At 33.8% G+C, this 27,359-nt stretch overlaps 2 protein-coding genes across 3 annotated transcripts in view; both read left to right on the top strand.

Annotated features, from left to right (window-relative positions):
- The first annotated feature begins 10,617 nt into the window (after window positions 1-10,617).
- Window positions 10,618-19,405, top strand: LOC136977961 (uncharacterized). The gene is made up of 4 exons (XM_067273576.1): window positions 10,618-11,062; window positions 18,632-18,763; window positions 18,834-18,978; window positions 19,053-19,405. The coding sequence occupies exons 1-4, from the start codon at window positions 10,678-10,680 to the stop codon at window positions 19,081-19,083; spliced, it is 693 nt and encodes a 230-aa protein (XP_067129677.1). The 5' UTR covers window positions 10,618-10,677; the 3' UTR covers window positions 19,084-19,405.
- A 266-nt stretch (window positions 19,406-19,671) lies between these two features.
- LOC136977960 (kyphoscoliosis peptidase-like) overlaps window positions 19,672-27,359 on the top strand; it is a 91,454-nt gene continuing 83,766 nt past the window's right edge. For both annotated transcript variants that reach the window (XM_067273575.1, XM_067273574.1), the window contains exon 1: window positions 19,672-19,853. The gene's annotated coding sequence lies outside the window, so the exon portion shown is untranslated. The remainder of the gene's footprint in view (window positions 19,854-27,359) is intronic.

Below are 27,359 nucleotides of genomic sequence, written 5' to 3'. Positions count from 1 at the left end.
GATTTTATTTAGTAGCAAATTGATATAATTACCAAAAATTTTTTTACAATAATACTGATTAGCATCACTCATTTAACAGAATATTACCGTACTATATAATTTATATACAGTATAAATGAATTATTTATTTATTAAATCACAAGTACGAAGTACCAGTTGGCTATTGATCTCCACTCACGTATAAATAGAAAAAAATAAAAAATTTTCTTCATATTTTAGTTTTCCATCCCCGTTTAACAAAATTCTGACAACAGTAAAAAGAAATACACAAAAACGCGCTAAAACTCGACACCTATAAAGAGGATATATATAAGCAAGAAAGCTAAGAGAAAACAAACCAACCGCGTAAAAATATAATAAACATAAATAGCAGCTTCAATTATTGTTTTAAGTTACACAAATCATTTGATAAAAATCAAATTTATTTATACTTATATTTTCATCTGGAGAAGCACCAGATGAAGAGAAGTTTTATAAACGACTACGTAATAGAATCAGGATTTCCTTTCCGGGGTCAATTTTTTGCCAATATTTAATTCCCGAGAAGTCCCAGGAAAATAAAATTGTAATATTTTCTGTTGGTAAAAAGGGAATTGCCAAATCTAAAAGAATTATTAATATGACAAACTAGGATACTTTTTACTTTTTAATTAATGTACGAGTACTTAGCCTGTAATATAATTTAATACCAATGTATATATATTGTTGTTTAATAATTTAATAGGTTATGTATAGGCCTATATATTGTTAAAGGTTTTAAATAGTATACAGTATATTAAAAGCTTCCAAAGTAAATAGTATAACTATATTTAGTACATAATGCATTTTTTCAATAAATTGAAATAATCAATAATAACACTAAATGAATTTTTCAAGGGAGTTAAGTATCAGTCTACTGTTCTGGGACCCAAAATTTGAGCTACAATTTTTAACAATTGCAGATCTACAAGTTTCCACTGGAGTCTGCCTGTGTGTCTCTTTCCTTTATCTCTAGAACGTAATTAGATCAAAATCAAGATAGGATATGGAAAGCGTAGGTGAAGGAGGCTCCGATTAACAATATACTAACTTCCGGTCTGAACCGGAAGTCACGTGATTTCAAAAATTTTCTCCAGAACTGTGTTAGATGACCGTATGACTCTTGTTGTTGTCAGTCAAATAATCTTTATTCTCTGGCACCGCTGAGCACAGCCAGGCAGAAATACAAAAAGTACATAGTAGATACATGCCGTTAGTCATACAAGGGATACAATAAAATGGCAGAGAAAAGGGAAATAAAATAAAATAAAATAAATAACATAAATGAATTAAAATAAAAAAGAATAAAAATTAAATAAATGATTAAAAAAAAATAAAAGTGCACTATAACTAAAATAAAATTACTGTACATCAAAGTCTAAATGCTGTAATAGCAGAGCAAGGCATGTAAAAACATTGGCATCAAGGCTAGAGTGAATCGGATCACAAGAGAGCAGGTCAACGGATCCCACATCTAATGGAGTAGAGTGCAACAAATTTCTTTAACAAGTTAAAGTTGCTGTTGTTTTGTAGAAAAAAATCAGGCTTTACTGGCCAGTCTAGATTGCTTATATTGGCATGCTGCATGCACTGATGCCTAATGTCATCCAGCATAGGACAGTTGTATAAATAGTGCATGACACCGTCCCGCACCCCACAGAGCTGACAGCAGTCAGAATTAGAATGGTGAAACCTTTTCAGGTAAGCACGAAAGCGCCCGTGTTCAGTCAAAAATTGGACTAAATCATGTGTGGGTTGAATCCATTTGCTTTGAATACGTTCCTTGACCTTTGGGATAAAACGTCTTGTTATGTGTTGTTCTGGGATCTTGTCCCAATCCAGTTGCCAGGTCTCCAAGGCATTGTCCCAGATAAGGTATTTAAGTCTTGACTTAGGAATGAGATTGTAGGCAGGAGGGGTATCAGGATTAGGCGTTACGTTTCGTGCCAGAAAGTCAGCCCGTTCATTACCCGGAATGCCGCTGTGTCCTTTGATCCAATTGATGGCATATTTGTTAAAAGACGTAGAAGCTGCAGCGAAGATGTCGTTCGCAACAGGGTGAGTGTTATCTTTATTCCCCAAAACAGCAACAGTCGCAGCACTGTCTGTGAAGATGTTTATCAGTTTGTTCACAAAGTTAGTGTTGCACCAGTTGATTGCCATCAGCACAGCAAAGATCTCAGCTTGGAAGACAGAGCATTCTGGGTGTAGAGCAAAGGAATTATTGTAGACCTCTTCACCGGCCTGAAAGATCACAAAGGCACTTGCCGTGCCATCCGTCGATTTGGATCCATCTGTAAAAGCTTCAATCTCTGTAGAGGTAACGCGAGGAGAGAGTCCCTTCCTTAAAGCAGGATGTGGGAGTGTAGATACAGGCCTGTCTAATTCAAACATGGTGGCATTAAAGATGGTTCCATTAATATCAACATCCCTGCCCCTAGAGATACAGAAACGTTTGCTATTAAATTGGAGAAACTGTAGGATGGGGAGCTTCCCAGCCACAACAGGGAGGGCTGCATTTGAAACAGTGGAATAGCACCTGGTAAGTCGTAATAAGGCAATCCGTTGTGCAGACCTCAGAAGCCGATGGTTATGAGATTGAGAGGCAGCAGCGCTCCAAACAGCAGATGCATATGAAATGGTTGGTAAAAACAGGCAATCATATATGGCATTAGTTGCCTCAAGACCGAGGCCCCAATTACATCTAGCGACCCTTAAAAGACCATTAAAGGTCAAGTTACTTCGACTAGTAATGTGTTTTATATGCTGTTTCCAAGAGAGTTTATGATCAATCACAACCCCAAGGAAAGTGAGATGACTTACAACCTTTATCGATTCATTACGAAACCTGATACAAGGTACACGTCTGTAAAGATCGGAGGCACCCGGAGAGGAGAAAACGATTCCCTTAGTTTTTGCCATGTTAAAACTGAGTTTATTACTCATACCCCAGTTGTACACTTTCTTAAGAATGTCAGTAGCTGCCCTTTCTATGTAGTTTCTTGATGGAGCAGGAAAAACCAAGAAGGCATCGTCTGCATATGCATAGACACGACATTGGTAGCCGAAATCAGTACGGAAGAAGTTATCGAATAAAATATCCCAGAACAGGGGCCCACAAACAGACCCCTGTGGACAGCCACGTTGTAGCTTACGTGTAAATTGAAGATGCCCCAGAGAGATAATTGCTTCTCTATCCTTAAAATAATTAGCAGCAAGATGGAATAAGTTAGCCGGACAATTGCTCTCACCCAATCTGCGTAAAATTTGCGGCCACCAGGCCGAATTGAATGCATTTTTCAGATCTAGGCTGAGGCCAAAGACAAATTTGTTGCTTCGTAGCAAATGTTTGATGTGCCCAACTAAGTCCATCAATGCATCAACAGCTCCACGCTGGCACCGGAAACCATATTGGGAATCATGGAACAGTCCTCTGGATTCCCAAAACCAATAAATGCGATTAAAAAGGAGCCTATCTAAGATCTTCCCCAAGATTGACAACAAGGAGATATTTCGCATGTTTTGAATGTCAACAGGTTTTCCCCGATTTTTCGGAATTAAAACAAAAAGAGCCCTCTTCCATGGCTGAGGGAAGATACCGAACTTGAGGCAAAAGTTGAGAATGCTGAGAAGTAGATCTGGGCAGGTTTTCCATATTGTTAGAATAATGTCTTTGTTTATCCCATCTAGACCCGTGGCTTTGTTCCTTGGGAGACGGTTTATAGAGTCATTGACCTCAGAAAAGGTAAAAGGCGGGTCATCCTCTGAGAGCTCACCATCATTCCTGCATCTTCTAATTGCAGAGTGCTCGGGAGTGTCCTCCACGAGGGAGTCAGAAGGACAGAAATAATCGAAAAGGCCGGAAACTGTGGTCTCAAGACTGGCAGGGCTGTCAATATTACTACTAAAAAAACTAGGAGTTTTGAGTTTGTTTACACATAGCTTATATATAAACCCCCATGGGTCTTTACCTGCACCTGCGCAGAAGGACTTCCAAGAATCAAGTTTTGCCTTCTTAATGGCCTCCTTATACCCTCTCTGGTAAGAGAGGTACTGCATTCGCAGTTCCTCCCTCCTTTGATCATGACATCTCTGAAATACCCTGCGCAGTCTGTTGTTGTTCTGGCGCATAAGAGATAAATCCGAATTCCACCATGGAGTTATCCGTTTTTTGTTCTTCCTCCTAGGAATGGATTCCACGCATGCAGAAGAGATTTGGATAATAGCTGACTCAATATAGGCTTTGGCCTCAGTATGTGATACAATCCTAGATGAAGGTCTGCCGATTTGCTGAATAGTGTCCTGAAATTTGCACCAATCAGCTGCCTTGGTATTGAAAGCATTCTTATTGTTCGAAGCTTCTGCAACCTGCAAATTATTGCAGCCTAGATTATAGGTTATACACTCGTGGTCAGAGAGGCAGTCAAAAATGCCTACCTGCCAATCCTGAATAACAGAGCAGAGGCCTTTAGAACAGATGGTCAGGTCAATCCAAGAATGACCATTAGATGACGAAAAGGTTGGTGGAGAGTCTGGGTCATTAACAACCAGAAGGCCATGTGCAGCAATAAAGTTCTCCATGGCCTCACCCCTGCCGTCTCTATACTCGCCCCCCCAAGTAGGCGAATGCGCATTAAAGTCACCCGAAATTAAAAATCTATGGTTACTGAAATGAGTCACAGCCGACTCCAAGTTCTGAATGGTTTCATAGATATCTGACTTACTCGAGCAATAGACGTTGAAGATGATAATGTGTAAATCAGGAAGGCAGACCTCGATACAAATGCAGGTAGATGAACAAAACTTTGGGTGGGAGATAATGGCCAAGGTAGGGTTAGTAACAATGACTGCGGCCCACGGTCGTTCATCCTGGCTCTGAATGATAATGTCTTTGTTGCTAAAACAAGCTACCCTATTCTTGCGACAATAGGGCTCCTGCACTAAAGCGATATCATAGTTGTTAATCTCCTGTCGGAGCTGAGAGCTGGCAGAGATCGCTCGTTCCAGATTAATCTGTACAATGCGTAGTTGAGAGTTGCTACGGCAAGTGTCAGTATTTCTGTTAGATGCCATAGTCTATTCTGGCAAGGAGCTGTGTTCTTGATCGAATAAAGGCAGGACAGACTTTATCGAGCGCATTATGATCTATTTTCTTATTATTCTCTCTAATGCAGTTCATACATTTTGGAGTTTCTGTTTTCTTATCGCAATCTTTGAAGGCGTGATTGCCTCCACACTGACTGCATGTACGATCTTCTGCATCGCAATTCTTGGCGAAATGCCCAAATTTAAGGCATTTGAAACATTGATTCGATGGGAGAAAGTCTACAACACTACACCTAGTCCACTGCAAGTTCACCTTCTCCTCTTTTAGGAGGAAACACCTGAGGTCCGGTGAGACCTCTGCAATCCAAGAAACGAAAGTGGTACTATGCTGTCCAATTGGAAAACGCACTCTAATTTTCTCCAGAAATGTTTCTCTGGAATATAACACGGCAACCCGGCTGTTCTGCTCATAAATGGCATCTAAGAGCTGGTCCCTCTCAATAGATTTAGGTACCGAGCTAATCTTGATTAGTGGGCGTCTCTTTTTCGGAATAACTGAACGTAAACCGGAAACCTCAGAAACAGCATTACATAAAATTCCCACATCTGCTCTACATCCCAAATCAACAGCAATCCCGCCTTTTTGAATACGGCGTATTTTCTGAACACCTATTTTTAAGCTATGCGGATTGATTCCAGAAGTTAGGACCTTTCTGGTAAGCTCAGAGTCGTTAGACTCAGGGTTACTGTACACCAGTACAGTGTGACAAGATTTGGAAGGCACCGAAACTGAATCCAAGGGTAGAGCAGGAAGCTTAACAGCGTCACTATAAAGCCCGGGTGCCCTGGATACCACCGGCCCTGAAGCCGGCACAACCTGCTGCACTCCACGAACGGTTTCCAACACCTCAGAGATAACAGCGTCCGTTCTCTCTGCATGTGCAGCAAATGCATCAGTGAGATCACCAACCGCCGACCCCGACGCTGGAACAACCCGCTGCAATCCACGAACGGCCTCTAAGACCTCAGAGAAAACCGCCCCAGTCCTCTCAGCATGTGCAGTAAACGCGCCATCGAGATCACCCTTGGTGATAAGCGAATCCAACCGAGTGTCAATGGAATCAAGAACAGAACAAGTTGACACTGTGGAACTCGCTAGATCAATCAACCGCTGGAACTGAACAGTTATAAACCGCGAATGGGCTCCTGAGCCCAACTTCCTATTTCTATTTCTAGCAAGATAACCCTTAAGCTCATCGAGGAGCTTGAGCGCTTCGTCAAGAAATTTCGATGAGTTGCCCGTCGCCATCAAACACTCACAAAAGTACTAAGTAACGCAAGCTACCCTGATTCCGATCAAGACTGTAGTCTTGCAACGAAAACACGACAACACAAATGAAAGCTTAACTAATAAATTACAAGAATGTACTCTTAAGTGCAAACTAGCTTAACTTAACTATATATATAAGAAAGAAAGAAAGAAAGAAAAATCGAACGAAAGATAAATGCGGCAATGAGAATAAAAACGTTAGAAAATCGTTAAGATTTAAAGCGGACCGTTAGAAAGAACGTTAAACGGCTCTAACGGTCGTTTTACATTTGAAAATTTCCCATAAAAGCTTATATAAAATCTAAAACTCGCCGTAACTCGATATATAATTAATCTATCCTAACCCAACCTTAGGGGCAACTAAATGAAGCATAGCGTAAAAAAACCCCCCGGTGCCACCTCCCAAAAAAAAACCTCCCCACAACTTAGAAACGATCGAAAACCAAGGACTTAGAAATTAATCTACTCCCCCAAATTAAGATATTGAGACAAAAAGTATATTGAACGAACCGGGTTGACGTACTGGACGAGATGGTAGTCCACAAGCCCGTGGTAATCCAAAATAAACTGGCGAAACTAACGGTTAAAACTAGAGTTTGCACAGACACAACCTTACTTCCAAGAAGCCATCTTGTTGTTGTACACTGGGCCGGACACGATAAAGTTGGAAGTCTCGCCAAACAGGACACTACTAAAATCGAGGGCATACATTTTAAATATTGATAAATTAAAAATTGCAGCCCGCCGTTGTGACAATGTCACTTAATCGATTTGGCAAACGAGCAAAAATTAAACTCCACAAAGTAAAGAGATTAATAATTTTTTTAAAATGTATATTATTATTTTTTAATTTATATAATTGCCAATTGCACGTTATGGAATGTAATAGCACAGGCATAGTATTATCCAACGACATGTATCATAAAATAATAACGATTATTCTAAGGATATATACTATTTTTACATTTTTCGCATAACTAAATATGCAGGATGAGAAAGAAAAGAATGAAACATCAGGATGGTTCGTTCTTTCGGCCGTCTCATTGTGGGCCTGGTAGAAATCATGGTAGATATGAATAAACAGAGTGCAGCAGAGTGGGGAGGATACAAAAGAAAAGGAAACGGAAAATGTTTTCAGATTTTAGTTTTCCCTCCCTTTAAATTTTCTATATGATCTTCATAAAAGAAAAATCTAAGAATGTGAAAGTCAGGCCCGCCTGTGCAACTGAAACCTAATGTAGTTTTCCTCAGCCTGTATACAGAAAAGAGTCCTAGTCAGTTCGAGTCAATACTAAGAAATTTCAGATCTGTTGTGAATATATCGAGCCAAGTTCTCTTCGTTGATATCTTTCTTAGCATTATTTATTGATATCCATTTAATTTCAATTTTGAGGATTTGCGATTTTTCATATATGAAGACATATCCTTCACATGTAATACATGCTCAATGAGTTTTGCAGATACTTTTTTAAAATTGACTCGTTGAAGAAGAAAATATATTAGTCAAGATAATCAATTAGTTGGACAACAGCTTAAATTTTATATTATTAGACCAGTGATTCTCAATCTTATTTGCGTCACGGTACACTTTTAATAATTTAAAAATTTGGCGGCACACACGGTCACTTCGGTAAGTACCGCAGGACAACCGATGACGTAATAACAGTGATTTTTAAGTGCAGTTGGTTAGGGCGCGTTTTTTTTTTTTTTTTTTTTTTTTGCAGCGCTCGAGAAGCGCTTTACAGCTAATCCTCTGAAACCCGTTTCTAAATGGCCAACGCTGCTCGTGACGTCATTTCGCTACACTTTCGCTGCATAAAAAAACGCGCTCTTATTTAGGTAACATTTTCGAAACGCCTTAGTAACTACTGGCAGTTACCGGTAACACCGGTTACAATTTCCAAACGCGCCCTAGGAAGGTAGAACCGATTGAACTACTTGTCTGACATCACTTATGTATGGGCAGTGGCGGCATACTTCATAAATCTCGCGGTACAGTGGTTGAGAATCACTGTATTAGACAATAGAGTCGATCAACAAATAGCATCGGACGCAATTAAACAAGATTTTTAGATTCTGTACACAATATTAAATATTTTAACTTCCAATAATTTCTGTTTTAATATAACATAACTGAAATTTAAAAGGTATATAGTGAGTGATCGGTTAACGAACATAATCGGTTATTCGCTATCCGAATTGTTCGTTAACCAATTATCGATTTACCATAGGTTTTTATGGGAATTTGATTAATTCGTTCTGGAGACCCCAAAAAATAAAAAATATATACTTTCTTATTACGTTTATTTATATGTAATAATAAAAATAAATAAACCTAGTAAGAAAGTATATATTTTTTTATTTTTTGGGGTCTCCAGAACGAGTTAATCAAATTAATATACATTAGAACATCGATTATCCGACCCCCGATCAACCGTCACATCGGTTAACCGACCGCGTTCTAGTTGGCAAATTCAAATGTCGGCTAGTGATGTGGTGCTACAATATTTAGCTATGTCTTGGCTACTTTAATATTATTTTTGTTAAATTTTTGCGTGTTTTAGCTGGCTCGACCATGAAAGGGAGGCCAGTATGTATTTTGTGCAAAATAAAGAAATAATTTTCAACGATACAATAGCGACGATTATTATTTTAAAAAAAATTCTTAGGCTTAACATCGATGATAATTCAACGCGAAGTAGGTTAATAGCAATATACTAATATACTAATTGCATAGGATATACTAATATACTAATATATTATACTAATAATGTATTTTTTCATACTTTTCGGTTATCCGTTTTTTCAGTTATCCGACCAACCCCAGTCACCAACTGAGTCGGATAATCGATGCTCTACTGTATATATATATATACAGTCTTGCATTTTTATTAGTCATGTTTTTTCCGTTTGTGGGGGTTAAAAAATCTGTCTAATGTCGATTGCTTTTCTCTCTTCTTCAGGATTTTCCAGAAGTAATTAATAGCATTGTAATTGTAGAGATCTCCCAAGCCTATTAACCTCAACTTGGTTTGGATGCCATTCTTAGACCGTCGTTCAGGTTCCCTTATGAGCTTTTCAATGTTCTTTATTTCTCAGATGTGATTTTTGTTATTCCTTAAGCTGTTTGCGTTTTCTTGATTATATAGTATCTTTCTTAGATAAGATTGAACTGCGACTTACTGTAGACATGTTCAAGCTATACTGCCCGGCAACATCAGACATCTTCTGCCCACTTTCTATCTTTGCTATATACTCTCACCTTTCGAAAATAAAAACCTACGCAAAACTTAACGAGTGCTCGCCCGACAGTCTCGCGAATACTATAAAAAAATTGTTTTTGTCAGAAAGATAAAAGACTGGAATTACAAGGAAGAGTTTCAAATATATTCTGAGAGATAGGAGTATCTTGAAAACAATGTACTGTACATTTCTCATGAAAACCATGAAGAACACTTTTAAAGATATCTTGTTATTTACTTTAGAAATGTTTAAACGTTTCAATTTCCTATTTTAATTAGAAACATTTACGTTTTTCTTTCATTTGCTTTCAGGAAAGTAATGAAAAATAAATGTTATAATTACTAATTTTATCTCACTGAATATATCATTTGTTACTTCTGTATACTGCTTCAAAATATAAACACATATTATATTTATATATATTTATTAATGTCATTCTTATATGCCTTCTCTCAACAGAAATAATATAATGCCATAAGTAGACAGGTGCTACAGGTGCACAGATACAGGGTTCAGGATGAAGGAGGCCTTTGAAATATCAAAAAATTATCAGCATTATGTTTTCATTTTCAAATTTTAAATTTTTCCGCTGTGAGTGCCAACTCCGTACCGTTTTTGTTAAAACTAAAAAATAACTGACCATTTCTATCGTATTTTTTAATATGTTTTTTCCAAAACAAAAGGTGAAACAAAAAAACTCTTGTACATGATACACGAAAAGCTATGGCACTGTTTGCATATATTTATGCTATTGACTTTATTAAAATTTTAAGAAACGTAGATAGATTTATCTTTGTTCGAGACAAGCTTCTGTGCTGTACCATTTATTGTGTGATATCGTTATTCGTTTAGTATTTTTCTGTTGTGCAGAACAGAAAAAAAAACCCCAGAGCCAAGGATAGCAAACAGGAATGGCATTCATTTTGAGTTTCAAAGTCGGTATTAATCTTACTATTTAACAATAAAATCTGTGATAATGAAGTAATTATTCTGACAAAATAATCGATTCATTATTGCAATCATCAAAACAATAAATAATAATGGACAGAAGTTATTATCTTAGTCTGGAGTTTCAGAATATCTGGAGAGATGTTGTTAGAAGAGAAAAATGGAATAGATTAGAATGGCAAATGCGATATGCTCCTTATTTTTCTAATATCTCGTATGGATTCGTGAAACAACCCGAAAATAGTTACCGGTCGGATTTTCTATACGAAAACGAACTTAATCACTTACCAGTCGATGAATCTGATAATAATTCTGAAACTATCCCGGTCTACCAGGCTAAATGCAGCGTACCGTTAAAACCAGATGCAAAATGGTACGAAATTGCACCATCCGCAGATCAAAGATGGACAAACATCTGTCCTCAATATAAAGCTACAAAAATTCAACCTGAAGAATTGACATTTAATCCGACTACAGGTTAGTTTTGTTTAAAACTATATAATTACACAGATCGCCTGCGCTGTATATTGTTATCGGAGTTTATAAGGTCGTGTGTTCTTTGCCAATTCAATATTTTTGAGTAATGGATGCATATCGTCTTTCAATCATGTATATTTTCGAACATTTTGAAGATATGATTGGTAGAAATTTTCGAATTATTCCATAAATACGAAAAAAATTTCAACTTTCGAAAATAAAACCTTGTGTAACTGTATAAATGTATGACGTCACAAATTCAGTTCAAGGTTCCTATTTTAAACCTGGTTAAATTCAGGTTTTAAGTTCATACTTGAAAGCCGTTAATTATGTAATAGAGCAAAACTTCCATTTTAGTAAATTATATTAAACAGATTTATCACCTCCATTTTTTAAAAAATGATTTTTATTTAAAAGTAATATTAAATCTTTTAAATCTAATATACTGAAATGGCATTTTTTCTCTATTATAATTAACAAACTTTAAAGTAAAACTAAAAGTTAACCATATTTAAAGTAGGAGCTTCGGCGGCATTGTGACGTCTCATATCGAGTGTTCTATCCTTGAGATGACGATGACCACTCTATAAATCAGTATAAACCGGTTCAAACTAATCTTAGCCAGCATATTCTAGACCGTCTTGGCCAATGGGTCAGCTTTTTCCTAAAAAACTGTACAATAGGGTAGATGGAAATGAATCCAGTCAAGATGACTTAAGCATTCATCATAAGGACTCCGAATCGAATTCTTAGAAGTTTTCATTGGTTGTCCAGTCTGGACACCGTTCTCTCCATTGCAATCTGGCCGAGCCCGCGATGGACGTGTATAAAGACCCTCTCGTTTCTTCAAAGCTGCAAAAGAAAAATGGGATGAATCAGTCAGCCAAATCACTAGACAATAATAGATATTTTTTCAAGTCCTGTATAGGAATTTTCTAAGCTTTATGAAGCCGATTTGGAAGATAGTACAGTATATTTGTGGAGTTTTATATAAGAAAGTTATTTATTATTTCTTCAAACAATTTATTTGCGATTCCACGGGATTGCTCCCATTCAGAAATCAAAATCAATGCTTTTATTATCGAGAAAGACTGCGATGGGAATGACGTGAGCGGAAAGTACGACACATACTTTATTGTAGTGGATTTGGAATGAGAGAATACTTGATTTTGTCTCAATTTTTGTTTTTAGAGAGAGAAAGTTACCTATATAGGTATGGATGTCTCTAACAATACAATTCTACAACAGTTCAGAGTTGGGACCTCCGATGTTGCTGGACAAGTAAGTCTTCTCCGGGCTTCGATGATTCCGGATGCAATTCAGTCCGAACTGGAGTCTCGTAGAATCCCTAGTATGCCTAAGCCAACGGACAATTCAATGGCTCGGTGGAACCGCACTGGATAGGGATCGTTGTTCTTGAGACACGACTTTTTAATGGGTTGCGTCCCTCGATCTGACATCATGATTGATTTCAAATCTTCTCTCTCGCGATCCGATGGTCCCCATCTGTCTCCAAGTGAAAATTGAGACGCCTTTCGTTAGGATTGCGAGAAAGGTCAATGTCGATGAGAATTTGACATTGACTTCGATCCCAAGTGGAGACGCCTACCTGATTTCAGAATCTTTACTGTTTAATCTGGCGGTGTGTATATTTCTCAACGAGAGGAAATGTCGCGGTAATTTTCTGGCAAAAATGCTAGTCCGATAAAATGATTAAAATCTCTTTGCGATGATCGCGACAAAATGTATAGAATTTTTTAAAAAATTCTTTACACTTTGCACAACAACGAGTTGCACAACTTTCCCGGGTGTTAAGAGATTTTATTTAAAAAATAACTTATGTATTATTAATCATAATAATAATAAATAAATAGTGTATGGAACCATCTGTTATGAGATTTTATCATAAAAAACTTTTTATGTTATCAACTATGATACCTGGCAAAACGCTTAATTTTGAGAGTAGCGATGAATGCTTTTATAAAAAATTTTGAAAGTTCGATCCCTCTTGAGATACGACATATGATTCCCCTCTATCTCTTTACCTTATTGACCTTTAACCATCAAAATTTAGTAGCATCAATATCCTTTATATACAAGCTACTAAGACAAATTTCGTTTCTTAATCACTACCCCATTCTGAGATATTAAACGAAATAGATGCTAACACATACCCTGAATTATTTTGCCCTTTTTTTACTCGTTTTGGGTTTAAGAGATCTCAAAACATGGACATTTTCAAAAAAAAAAAAAAAAAAAAAAAACTAGGAGGGTCAAATTTGATCCAATTTCAATACTTCCCTTATTAAGAAAGAAATTATTTTATAAGAAGAGTATAAGGATGTTTACTTGAGTGCCTAGATATTCTCAGAGCGTCACACAGAAAAGAATGGATAGGTTTCAAATATTTGCCCAATTGTAAATACAGAGCATCTTGATTTGAAGAATAAGGTGGAAAGTACTCTACAAAAGTTCAGAAGTTAGGATACAAGACAAGTGTAAAACTTTATTTCTTGCATCTCTGTTTAGAGACTTTTTCCGCTAACTTAAGTGCAGCCCACCAGTGGTCGTATAGATAGAACTTACTGGGTTTAGTAGTTGGACGTGGGTTCGCGCCTCATCCCCCTGGCCACGAAGAGTTTTCTGTGTTTTCTTTACTTGCTTGACATCTAGCTAGATAGGATAGTTTCTGCCAGAAACTCCTCTCGGGAGACAAATAGAAAATGTAAGTTTGATTTGGTTTGTTTTGATGGGGTATGGCAACGCAACACATGAACATACGCCCATGTGTTGCGTTACCATACCTCATCAAAACAAACAAAAAAAAAGTTACATTTTCTATTTTTTCTTTTTTTTTACTTTCTCTAGCTTCAAGAACAAATAATTTTTCTTAATTAAAACGTCTCACGGCCAGATGGCCGATGGATTATGCTGGAAGTCTATTGCTCTGGAGGACCGAGATCGTATCCGAACGGTCGAAAAATCTCAGGAATTTTTCTAGAAGGTCCATCCGGCTATGTCAGACCATGTCTTTCACTACTAGGCCACTCATTATGAGAACCTGGCCAAACCCATAATGGACTTGCTAGAAAAAACCCTTTTCGTGCCCTCATGGCGAAAAATTTTTATACTTTACTAATTGAAAATATTTTGTTATCAAAAAGCTTCACATAACAAGAATTTGTTCTGTGACTATAGATTTTACTAACTGACGCAACTATATTTTTTCTAAAAATTTCCAAAGTTTTATTAAAATTCGTTCAAATCATTGTATACAATTTGTTTAATCATAACTATATAATAGAATATACCGCATATATATTTCTGCATTTATCATAGAATTTTATTTATATAGTATTTAGAAATATCACAAAATATTTATTTATGTATTTTATTTTCTGTAACTATAAAACTATAAAATTATATACTGTTGACTATAAAACTATATAAAGGTATTTAACACTGGTAGATATGATTCCTTGTGGCATTCCATAGACAAATCAATTCATGTCAATATTTTAGGGCTGCAATTGTAAAATATAAGACCGATAAATTCCCACTATCGTCCGTTGCCTGTCCATTAATCTCGAAAACAGAGACATATCCGAAAACAGAGACATACAGGTAAAAGCTTAAGTGCCCCAGGTCCCAATTAACTACACAGTGAAAACACGCGCCTTCCAGTCCAGCCTGAAAGTCACATGATTTCATTTTAAAATTTTCTCGAGAACGGAGTTAGGTAGATGACCGGCATGACTTCATTGTTATCAGGAGAAGTATGATGTTCAGGGACAAGACACCACTAAAATCCGGATGAAATATGGAACACTTAGGGGTCGGAAACCCCGATTGAACTTCCGGTCTGGACCGGAAGACACGTGATTTTTTAAAATTAAAAGATGATTGAAAATTTCAAGTTTTCTGTGAAATAAGGACTTTCTATCGAAAACTAGCGCCCATTACTGTTACAAAGATGAAGAAAATCCAGAAAAATCAAATAGCCAACCCGTTGTAAATAGGTCAGAAAATCAAATATGCTATGCAGTAAAATAAAAGTTTATTTGATTTGGTTGGTTTGATGGGATAATGCAAAACAGCTGATAGGCCATCTACCAAAAGGGGAGAATGCCTGCCGGGAATCTTTCTGATCTCTATTAAGGTGTTAGACACGTGAAAAAAACTTGGAAAACTTTACGTATACAGTCTGGTAATGCGACAACGAACCCACGATCAGTGGTATCTACAGTAATAGCCACTTGTGGGTTCTACGAAAACTATAAAAGGAATCATTTTTGAATTTGGTCATGTTTTATGTTTAAAAAATATATTGTAACTGTATCAAAGAGATTAATTTGAAGCAATTAATTAATTAAGGACATATAAAAGAGGGGCGAAAGTAGGCCTATATTATGTTTTTGTTATAAAAAGCGTGTATTTCTAGTTTTTCTGTTTATTCTTATATTGGTTATTTTTAGTAATAACCAACCTTTCATTGAAATTAGAATTTATAAGAATGTTCAATCTTAAATTATATAAAATCTTTTCGGTACATGTTTGGATATTTTTATAAATCTTTGTGGTAAGTTGTAGCCAAAATAACCCGAATAATTTCTCATAAATAATCCCAAATCACGACAGCCGTATGACAGAGGGGGTCCTTCCCATTTACCTCTTTTAGGCTAGAGGTAAATGGGAAGAAGCAGAAGAAGGAAGCAAAAATGAAAATTATAGTAAAGACACTAATCTGATTTTTTTATTAGAAAAGTGTCAGGATTGACTCTGAGTGAGACTGCCAATATAGAGGATATTAAAGAGTATATGCAAACAACGATGCAAACAACGATGTAGAAGAAGTCACTAACGATGACATTGTTCAAATATTCAACCACATATGAGACACACTGACGTGCTTGACTGTATAGAAAATGTCTTATTTTCAATTTCCGTGTTGTCCGATTCTGCCGTCCAGCTGGATAATAGCGAATCTAAATTTATAATGGATATAATTAATAAAAAGATAATTAACAGTCATTGATTGAAGGAGTAAAAACATTAAAATGCGATCAATATAAAAGACTTTTCAAACATTGACTATTGAAAGAATAGTCTACAAAGGAAGTACAAGTATTTAAAAATATAGAAAGAAACAAAAAATATTTTTAATTAATTGAGTAATTTCATTTCTTCATAAATTAATAATTTTATTTTAAAATCTATTTTACTATATTTTATTGATGTAAAATATATTTATTAGTTACTAATCAATGAAAGCTAAATGGTCAAATTGATTAAAAAAAAAAAAAAAAAAAAAACGTCAATTTCTCTTTCTCGCTCTAGGATTGAGGTTCTGGTAGGAACTTCAGGTGTTTAGGAGTGGTTATCGGGCTTAATCTTTCATCACCTGTCTATCATTGTAGACCTGATCAACGGTCTGACAAACGGTTTGAAAAAGAAATAATCTTATTGCTTTCGGGAAAAGGCCCAATGGCTGAGACAGTTAAGGTAACACTCTACCGCTCTGATGAGAGCTGGGAAATTCCGTGTCAACAACCCCAAAAATTTTTCATGGGTGGTCTGTCCAGGATACATGGAATCCCTTCCCCCTCATCTGGCTGTTCCCATTGTAGGCCTGACCAAACATTATGGAAAAAAAGTCTCAAAAGAGTAAAAGTGAGAAATAATTACTAAAGTATGACTATTTTAATCATACAATCTTATATTTCTTTTAATTTAAAATTAAATAAAATTATAATGCTTTGTAGAGTGTCTGTTTTCGCAATTACACGATTTGAAATTGTATGATGAAATTATCGATTTAAATAATACAACTTGTTAATTTCAAACGTTTTTAAAAATTTTGTAACTTAAATTGTTATCAGGGAGAGGAAAACAATTACAAAATAGTTAATTGACATTAATTCTTTTGCAGCATAAAAATTCTGCAAAACAATTAACGTTCTTCTTAGAAGAAATTACACTTCAGATATTAACTTATAAGATTTAACGTTTGCCTTTATCTTTAACTATTCAAATATTGAATAATATTGATTAATATTGATAAATTAGCATTAAAAATACTATAGTGTAGAGTTTTTGAACTTTTTAACGGAAATATATTCGGCATGTCACTATGACGGGTCACCTGAAATGTCACTATACTAGATTTTGTTGCATCTGAACTGTTAAATATGTCTACATAGCGTCGAATAGCGTATTTTAATTACAATCAACCGGTATAACATTCATTTTTTAATATTACACATTTAACAATTAGAAGACAAAATAGCCACGTTGTTCAAACGTAGAAAATCCAGCAACAAGTTGTGTAACTTTTCCGGCAAAAGAATTTAAAATTGTGCATGGCGCAATCTGTTAATATATTTTATTTTTTTAAAATGATATAATTAACTATTATAAAATGGCAAAAAGGTTAATTTTGAGGGTAGAGATGAATTTTATAGAGGGTAGAGATGAAAAAAACATTGTAAATGCTAAAAACGAGTAAAATCTTCATTAGGTTCGATCCCACCATATGACACGTAACCTCTCTATCTTTCCATCCTTTCGATTTTTAATCACCAAAATTTAATAACATCAATCCCTTCCTAATACACACACCTTCCAGCAAAATTTCAGAAATTTTCGACAAAAAGAAGAAATTATCAAGCTTCAAAGTGAGTGAACAAAATCGTGCTCCCACACACTAACATCTATACATACAGAACCCACCATATTTTAAAATTTAGTAAAGCTAAAATTCTGTTCTTAGAGCTATTCAGAATAAAGAAAAAATCACAGTAAATGAAAAGTATTAGACAAAGAAACAACACAAATAATTTATTTTAATAAAAATAGAAAATTTAGTCATTGCATTGATAATCGCAGAATAGTGATAATATCTACTTTGAAATTAATATTTAAATTCAAAATAATAATTTATAACAACAAATTAATAGTAATGAAAATTTTTATACACATAGTCTTATTTAAAAAATAAATTATTTAAAATGAATATCGTATATTAATTTAACAACTGTAGAAGATGATGGCCGGATGGCCAAGATGTTAAGGTAATGCATTTCAACTTTTTTTTAATAGTGGCACCCCTACCTGGTAATTTTTTTCTTTCAACATCCCTACTTCTTTATCAATGTAGTTTTTGCGTTTTTCGTATTTTCAGTAATATTAATAATACATGTAAGAAGTATAATAATGGCGCTACTAATTCACTATACAGGTGTATTTCGCGGCATTCCGGTTAAAAATTACTGTGTTAACTGATCAGCCAGCCGCTCTGGAGGGTGCGGGATAGAATCTTTGCCAGAATCCCAGAAACTTTTCATAAAAAGTTAGTTCTGGAAATGTCGGACCTCGTCAATTATCATTCGATCGCTCCCTGCGTGGTTTGGCCGACTCCACGATGGGTATTTTTAAAAAGACATCTCTATATTCACAGGGAGAAAAGAGTAAAAAAAAAAAAATAATAATCGCCTTTATGACAAGTTAAAAAATAAAATATTTAAATAATAAATACCAATATTTAAAATATAATTCTAAATTTGTTTTTAGAAATTCGCCATAAGTCTCGCCTTGATTGTAAACACGAAACATTTGACAGAAAAAAACTTCCAAATTATTTTAATTATGCGGATTTTAAATATAAGAATCTGATGTTAAGACAGCCTACTCGTAGATATAACGGTAAATATAACTTTTAATAATATTTCTAGTCCATTTTCTCAACTAATTAACATATAATTTATGAAATAAGAGCATAATTACGAGACCCTTCCTGGAATTCAAAATACATCTCCCCATGACAAAGTTCTGTTGAAAGATGACCCGATGCCACACTCATTTAACAGAATGACATATGCTGCAGCTCGTTCACGTGACTATAATTTAGAAATGATGCGGTAAGTTTACCTATTTAGTAATTAAATCATCATAATTTTATGTTTATAACTTTATTCTTTCGATACTTTTATAGAAGAAAGACCATCTTCGGTGACTCGAAATAAATATGGAAAAAATTTAGATTTGTACAAAAAATATACGTAAACTAAATTAAAATTCGATGCATCATTCGTATTTTTAGTATATTTAATGAAAGAGCTAAGACATATTGCAAAATAGGAAGCATGACGGAATATGATATATTTGAAAATATAAATACAAATCGACATTCTATCAATCATATCACGTGATTTACTGTCAATACGTGACGTCAGAATCGCGTAAACTTCTATCAAGTTTGTATAGCAAGTTAACATTCCTTTACAGGTGGAGACTTTCAAGACTTATCATTTCGATAAGAACTGGCATGTAAAATCTCACTATGATACAAAATAATTGGTTATTGAGAGTTGAAAGACTTAAAACATTAGATCACGCGATCTAGTGTTTTAAGTATTATTCCCATTCAAAATTCAAATACTGTATTTATTTCATAAACAGCACAAAACAGGTCAATACTCAGTAATGCAATAAAAAAAATAAAAAAATAAATGAAATCGAAGTTTTTCTCACCACTTTCATTATCGACTCCTCCTCTACCCGTTACCTGGGTGACCAAAGTGCAAAACACCAGAAAACAATGCCACGTGACTGGCTGGAACTCGTCCAATAGGATTGAATGTATCATGTGTGGAGGTTTCGCTCCATCACTTAATCGTTAGTGTTTGTTTCGTAAGGTCGGTTTTTATCCAGATAATTTTTATCCCCCCTTCAAAAATTTCTACCTGTCCATGGGATAAATTATCGTGACGTCATTTAATACTAATTGGCTTAGGTAAGATTACAATTTAAATTATGTGTATATTTTTAATTCATAACGCGTTAACAGTGTAATTAATTTACGTGTTAATTGAAATTTAAATTAATTAACATCAACATTAATCAGCACAAAAATTTAACTGTTGAAATCTTTAACTGTTGAAAATTTAAAGTCAGAAATTTTTTTTTATTCTTTAAAAATCTGAAATTATTTTTTAATTTTAAAAATAAAACACTGTATATAGTAGTTAGACTGTTTATAGCATAATATCGATAGGAATTTACGAGACTTATGAACTGCAAAACATACATTTAGAAACTATAGATAGAGACTTCAAAGTTTTTAAACTAAATATCATTAAAGAAAAGAGCATTTTTTAGTATTAAAAAGTAAGTGTTATCTAATTTTACTTAAAGATTTATTTTAAAATATTTAAGAATAAGCACTTATAAAGTTATAATTTATATTTTAAGTAATGATTCTATTGCTCAAATTTAAAATTTAATTATAAAAAAAACTTTACTTTGATGATAGTAATATTATATAAATCAGCACGTATAATTTTCTTGAAATGAATTTCATTAAATGTTCTCAATCTAAAGTCTCAATTAATATATTAAAAAGTTCTTTCTCGGTTTCATAATTGATAAATTCTAACAATTATAAACTAAATTAATATATAACTGATATAGTTTTTGTTCTTCTTTATTAGAGATAAAATATATAGTTTGTATTTTTTTTAAATTTTTATAATCATTTGCATTCATCTATCCGAAAAAAGTAAATCTATAACTTTATAATTTATAAAATCGCTCTTATATTTTTAAATTTACTGATTATTTATATTTTATATATGTGTGTGTCTTATATTCCTGCTAGCTCAGATATAGGGAGGTCAGCAGGTCATTTGACTAATTCTTTGAACATAGAAAGACCCAAAATTTAGTCTTTCGCGTAGAAAAATAAAAATAAAAATTCATATTTACACTAAAATTTCTAATGATAAGTGGTGAGAAAATTTATTTATGTTTATTTCGTTGATATTATTTAAATATTTTTACAGTTTGGAAGAATGGAGTACCATATTTATTACTTTTCTAGGTCTGTACTCCTCTCAGCCCCTGCATATATATTTAATTTTGAGGCTAGAATCGAAAAAGTTTCTTTCCAAATTTTAGAATAAATTTCATTTCTAAAATTTAGATACAAAAGCTATTAGAATTATAATTTTTAGAGGAATATATTTGATATATGACAATTTAATTCCATTTATTCTAATGTTTCAAACATTAGAATTTTCATTAAACGTTACAATAAATGTCTTTAAACTTACCTTAAATTTTAATTTATAACTTCCAAAATAATAATAAAAAAACAGAAAATTTTATGTACGTTTATGATTATAAAAAATAATAATTATTGGATATTTAGAATAAATAAAATAAGCTAAAATAAGTCGAATTCAATCAACCTAATTGTTTTTATGAAGCGTGCCTTTGGAATAATCGTCTAAAAAATATTATCAATCAAAATATTAAATACTGAAAAATCATCGTATTAAATTTAATGAAGATAATTTAAACGAATTATGGCGTGACGACATTAAAATTTTAAGTTGGATGTATCCTGTGTTACGAAATAGTTATCAACGGTATTTAAACGTAAAATCTAGCACAACTCTAGCGAATAATGATACGTTGTAAAGTGTTAATGTTTTGTTAATGAATTTTGTACTTTTATTTTTTCTTCGTTTTTTTTTGTTGGTTCTTTCCGCCCTGTGGGCACCCTAAGAGGGCCTTTTTTCATACTCGTTGTGAATTCGACTAGATGGGGTGACCGTGGGGAGGAATGGGATGGAAGTGATGTGGGTCTAATGCAACATAAGAAGGATACCTCCCGGAAATACTTTCTATGGGAAACTGGCTCCTATTTAGATGTTAGATACGTGAAGAAAACACGAAAACTTCAAGTGCCAGTCCTTTGGGAAGGAGCGAACCCGTGACAGTATTCAGTGGTTTTGTACACTCGCCCATTGGTGGCGGTGATGAGGGCCGGCATCCGATATATCCGGGATGAACCGCCTATGAAAAATTTCTGGTGAGTTGCTCGCCCGGATTTGATTCCGGGTCCTTCAGAACGGTAGGCTCGATCATCCAGCAGTTGCTTTTATGGTTTAAAAAATAAAATGATTGTTATTTGACTCAACTTTTCTTACTGTATATAATGTGAATACACTTTCGAATATCCGTAATAGTTTAATTTTTTTACATAATGATACAATATTCCATAATTAAAATATTTGGTCGACTGCAGTCTTGATCGATTTTTTTCTTTTTTCTATTCAAAAATTGATCATTCTTTCGTGTGGTTTTAATTTTGCATTAGAGAAGAATTAGAATTTATGAGTAATTTTTCCAAATATGATATTTCTTGGAAATTTTTGAATCGAAAATGCTTCCAATGCATGTGGTTTTTATTACTTACAATTTTTACATTTGTTTAGCATTTAGAATATGTATAAAATAAATTCGGAAAATATGTTTAAGAAGGCATTCATGAATATTTTTATTTTATATTTTCTCTGCCCTGTAAGCACCAAGAGCGCCTTTCTTCCATACCCATCGTGGGTTCGATCAGGTTCAAAATAAGAGCAATGGATGGTGAGGAATGGGACCCGAGATATCCGAGAGGGCCACCCATAAAAAATTCCAGGAATTTTTTATGGGTGGCCCTCAGGAAAGCGCCAGATTCGATTCCTGGTCCAGGAATCGAATCTGGCGCTTTAAATTACTCAAATTACTTTAAAAGAATTATCTCAAATTATCTCAAATTACTTTAAAAGAATCTGCCGCTTTGGGGGACCCCCAAAGCGGCAGATTCTTTTAAAGTAATTTGAGATAATTTACTGCTTTACAGAGAAGGGTATAAAACCATATTAAAGAAACACGCCAACCTATATATAAAAGCGCTTAATGAAACACTTCATCCATAGAGACTTATTTAATACCCCTTCAGACTAGACTGCTCAAAGTAAACGGAATAATTTTGCCTTAAGCAATCTTATATGAGATAAAAAAAGCAATTTTTATTTATGGTATGTCTCAAAATTTATTGCATTATTGCTTTGCATTGCTTTGTCTATCAGTTTTTACTTCAACAATTTTCGTTAAAATATCAATAACATTTTAATGCTATCGTTCGATTTAGTTTAGAGGTTAGAAAAGTATGTGTTATACTAGAATAATGATTTAAAAATCGATATATCTCGGTTAGATTTATTGACCTTGGCCGCTTGATTTATTGTTAACTATTTTGAGGAGAGCCGATAAGATAGAGATTCGATAATATTAATTATAAATTGTTTTTAATTAAAATTATCTGTTAGAAAATTTACCGATGTAATTAATCAAGATACTGCGTAAAATGATTAATCTTGTAACTATTTACGACCTATTCTTTACAGTTTCGTAGTACTAAATTAGAATAAGTTTCTAATATAATAATATTTCTGTGGCTTGGAAGAATAAGGGTCAATGTCAAAGATATGCCCATGACATTGGTCCTTATTGATATATTTTCAAATAAATTATTAAATAGAAAGATAATTTTATGATAATAGCCCTATATTTGATATGAACTTAACTATTATAAGATTTTATGTACAGGTTCCTATAATTCATATGTTATAAGTAAGGAGAAGCGAAATAAAAATAAAGCCTTGATACTAGTTTTACTTCAATTTAGTACCACCATTTGTTCGTCTATGAAACTGGCAGTAAGTCGAGTATGATATTAAACTGAAGCACGTTAAACAATAAGAATTATATACCGTATATACTGTAGTAATGAGGTCTGCAAACAAGTTTGAATTTTAATTAAAGTTATAATAAAACAATAAAAATTCGTACATTGAGTAATTGACTTACTGTACATTGAAGGGTCTTCCATTTAATATTCACGAGATCCGTTCATAAGACGTATTCTTCGTTGCTTTACGAAAGTGATAGTATATCAAGGTTTGACTTCACTTAGCTCTGCCTTGCAGAGAGTAAAAATGTTTCCAATATATCTAAGAGTGAAACAGGTCCAATTTAGCTAAGTCAAACCACTCACGAAAATTCGAGGACTCAAGCAAGATCCTCCAGAGAATCGGGGTAATAATCCCATTATGTTAAAATTTGAAATATGAAAATGAAACACATTTGAATTGAGGAAATGATTTAATTATATTTTTTAAAATTTTAAAAAGCTTTTATTGGTCAATTTTTTGAAATTTACGGTGGAGATGAAGGGGATGCTCACACACATCATACAATGCATTTACACACTTCATTAAATTTCACATTTGTTATGTTTATAGGGTTTCCGAATGGGGGAAATGACGGAGATGAAGCCACCCCCTAAAACTCAATAAAATAAAATGTTATCGGACTTGATACTGGGACTTGAAGGTATTCCGAAGTCTATGCATTTTAACGAAGTTTCATCTTAATTAGAAGTGGATGAAATTTCAGTTGTAAGATTTCATGTTATACCATAATAAAAATGTTTTTAAATCGCGAATTTTTTTCAGTAAAATTCAAATGTAGGAAATAAAATTGTATAATTTTTATCCACTGAAATTCAAAATGAGACTGTAAAATTAATTTTTCATCTTCATAAATTATATTACAGAATAAAAAATCTTAATTTTTATGATATTAAAATAAAACAGATAGATATACTTTTGCATTGAATAATTTGTAATGCGGTTATAACTTATCTGATAAATGGATCTAGTGCACCAAAACCTAGAAACCGAGTTATCGAACCATGCATCAGCTACGTTTTTAGATTACGAAATATCGACACATGGTATAACAGTAGAGATCGGTTCGATTGAAATACCTTCTGTGATACTATTCGAGATATCGAACTGATTACTTCAGATTTGATTTATTCTATAATAAAGTCACTCTTTACATAATGAAAGTTAATTAAATAATTAAAAAATTATATAGTATTTTTGACAAACGAAACATTCCATTTCATCTGATCAAATAACCTTGCTTTAATTGGTAAGTAATAAAAATACTAGTAACATGCTTTGGTGCTCCTCTAATATCTTTTACACTGTTTTTATGAGTTCTTTGTATTGATACAATGCACTTTCATTAACTATTGGAAAAAATTCGGGGAGTGTCCATGTTTTATATTATTTAATGGACAGCCGAATGATCGAAACGTCAAAGATATCAGCTAGTCGCTCTGGAAGATCCAGATTCGAATCTCAATAATTGGGTTGACTTCTGTAATGAATGTAGTTCGAGAATTTATTTTAATAAATTTAAACTTAATTTTTCTCATTTTTGACTCTTTCCGGTCTACAGGCACCAACAGGAACTTTTTCAATCTTACTCATCGCGGGTTCGGGTAGGTCCACATTCTTTTTAATCATACCTATCACGGATTCGGCCGGTGAAGAACTGAACTCGACAAGATTATATGCTGAACAAAGAAGCGGATTTCGGAGGAATGTGCAGGGTGCAGTTGCATCCCCTTTTGAGAGATTTTATCGAGTAGAGCTGGATATCTCAGGTAGTAAAAATTTTTGTGCGACATATTATTTCCTTTTGCACTACCCTTAATGGTTTCTAGATCCGCTAATGGCTGGACAAGCCTTCCAAGAAAAATTAGATGAGAAACTCTGCACGAATTTTTCTTGAGAGGTCTGTCCAGCCATTAGCGGAATTTCTCGCCGAATGTTTTTTGGGAGTCCCGTGTCTTCCAATACGGTAAGCTAACGCCTTAACACATCAGCCATCCAGCCGTTATTTAAACTTGGGTGGGGGCAGCCAGATGGTGAGGGCTGTTTCTTACACCCGTCTGTCCCTTGGTCTGGCCAAATCCATTATGAGCACACAAAAAAGGTTATCTTAGTGAACACAGGTTAGAAAATGTTAAAAAAATTGTCATATAGTGATAATATTTTCTCTTTCACAAGTGTCTCACTTTCATGATTTTCAAAAATTGTACAGGAAAGTACCAAATCAAAGATAATAAAAAGCAATTCCTGGAAGAGAGTTTTAAACCTTTAAAAACTTGTGGAATAGGCTAATTTATTTAAAAATTCAAAAATTATCAGTTACGTTTTTTCTGATATGTCGAATGTCGTTAATAATATATACTATCATATATAATACGAATTCGCAACTTTTTATATTGTGTATTTCCTAGAAACTGTCGTTCTTCGAACTCCTTCCCCAAACATTTTTTCACTGATATAATATAAATTAATTATAATATAATAATAATTTAGTTATAATTAATTGAATCAGCAATAAAAATATTTATAACCTAAAATAAATGCACAAGACAAAAATTTCCACTTAGTTATAACAATGTCTTACTGGAATCTCAATCCTAACACAGTATATTGATTGCAGTTAAGAAAATCCACAATGCATAAAATTCTGTTTTATATTATGATTTTCAGTGAATTTTGAAACTGGTTTAAGTTTCTATCTCGAAACTGGATTGATTGTAGGCTTATAACGCCATTTTCTTATAGAAAGATTTCGGGAGATCATTCTATTCTTTATTTAGGTGTTACACACGCGAAGAAAACCCGGAAAACTCCACGTGCCAGCTCCCATGATCATGTAGTAGGAACCTGCGACTAATGTTCAGTAGTATTATCTACTCAGTCATTGGTGAGCTGAAGGAAAGAGACTCCCTCAGCTCGATAAAAATGTAATATTTGTTTTTATTATTTCTCGTGTTATTGCACATAGAACAGTATTACAAAAATGAGAAGAAAGGTATCATAAAACTGAGAGATCGTGATGTCTGGACTTGATTGTTCGATTAGAACTTTTGAGTGTTAGAGCAAGGACATTATTGATTATGAAACCTTCTGTTATTTGATGCTTTTAAAATGTTATCTTTATTAGTCAAAATAAAATAAAATCTATTCCTAGTTGCTACGTACTTAAAAATTATACTAATTAATAAAAATATTTATTGCATAAAAGAATAAAATTTTAATAAGGATGCTAGAGGAATATTTATATTTTTGGTTGATTTTCTATTTTATTTTTATTCTACAATATTTAAAAATGTTCATTGCAAAGCGAAACAAGCAAAACTTATTCTAATGAAAAATTCAAAGTTTTTGTTAACATTCTCCGCCTTGCGGGGACCAAGAAGGCCTTTTATCTCCACATCCATCATGGGTTCGGCCAGGCCCACAATGGGACAACCGAGTAAACAGTTCTGGATTTCTCTTGATTCCCTCAAAAATAGCATAAAATTGTAAACAGAACAATCAATATATAAACAATTTTTAAAAATAATCCAAGTTTAGCTATTTTTATGCCTACTTTTTTAGTCACCCAAAAACTGTTCCAGTTTAGACGTAATACAATATGGTCAATCTACTTAAGAGTCTCGGCCATCCGGTATCTTTCTAACATTTAAAAGTATTTTAAACTTACTTGTCAGATTTATATACTTCACTTATTATTCTTGAAACAAACTATG

This window comes from Centruroides vittatus, unplaced genomic scaffold (genome assembly GCF_030686945.1).
Source record: "Centruroides vittatus isolate TY-2023 unplaced genomic scaffold, ASM3068694v2 contig_484, whole genome shotgun sequence".
In the NCBI taxonomy this organism is placed as follows: Eukaryota; Metazoa; Arthropoda; class Arachnida; order Scorpiones; family Buthidae; genus Centruroides; species Centruroides vittatus.
The sequence above is the reverse complement of the archived record's forward strand: the minus strand, read 5'-3'. Positions and strand labels throughout refer to the sequence as shown.

Coding starts and splice junctions, on each gene's coding strand:
- LOC136977961 (XM_067273576.1), top strand. CDS start 10,678: ATGGACAGAAGTTATTATCTTAGTCTGGAGTTTCAGAATATCTGGAGA. Junction 11,063..18,631: donor GACATTTAATCCGACTACAG/GTTAGTTTTGTT, acceptor ATTTGTTTTTAG/AAATTCGCCATAAGTCTCGC. Junction 18,764..18,833: donor GCCTACTCGTAGATATAACG/GTAAATATAACT, acceptor TTATGAAATAAG/AGCATAATTACGAGACCCTT.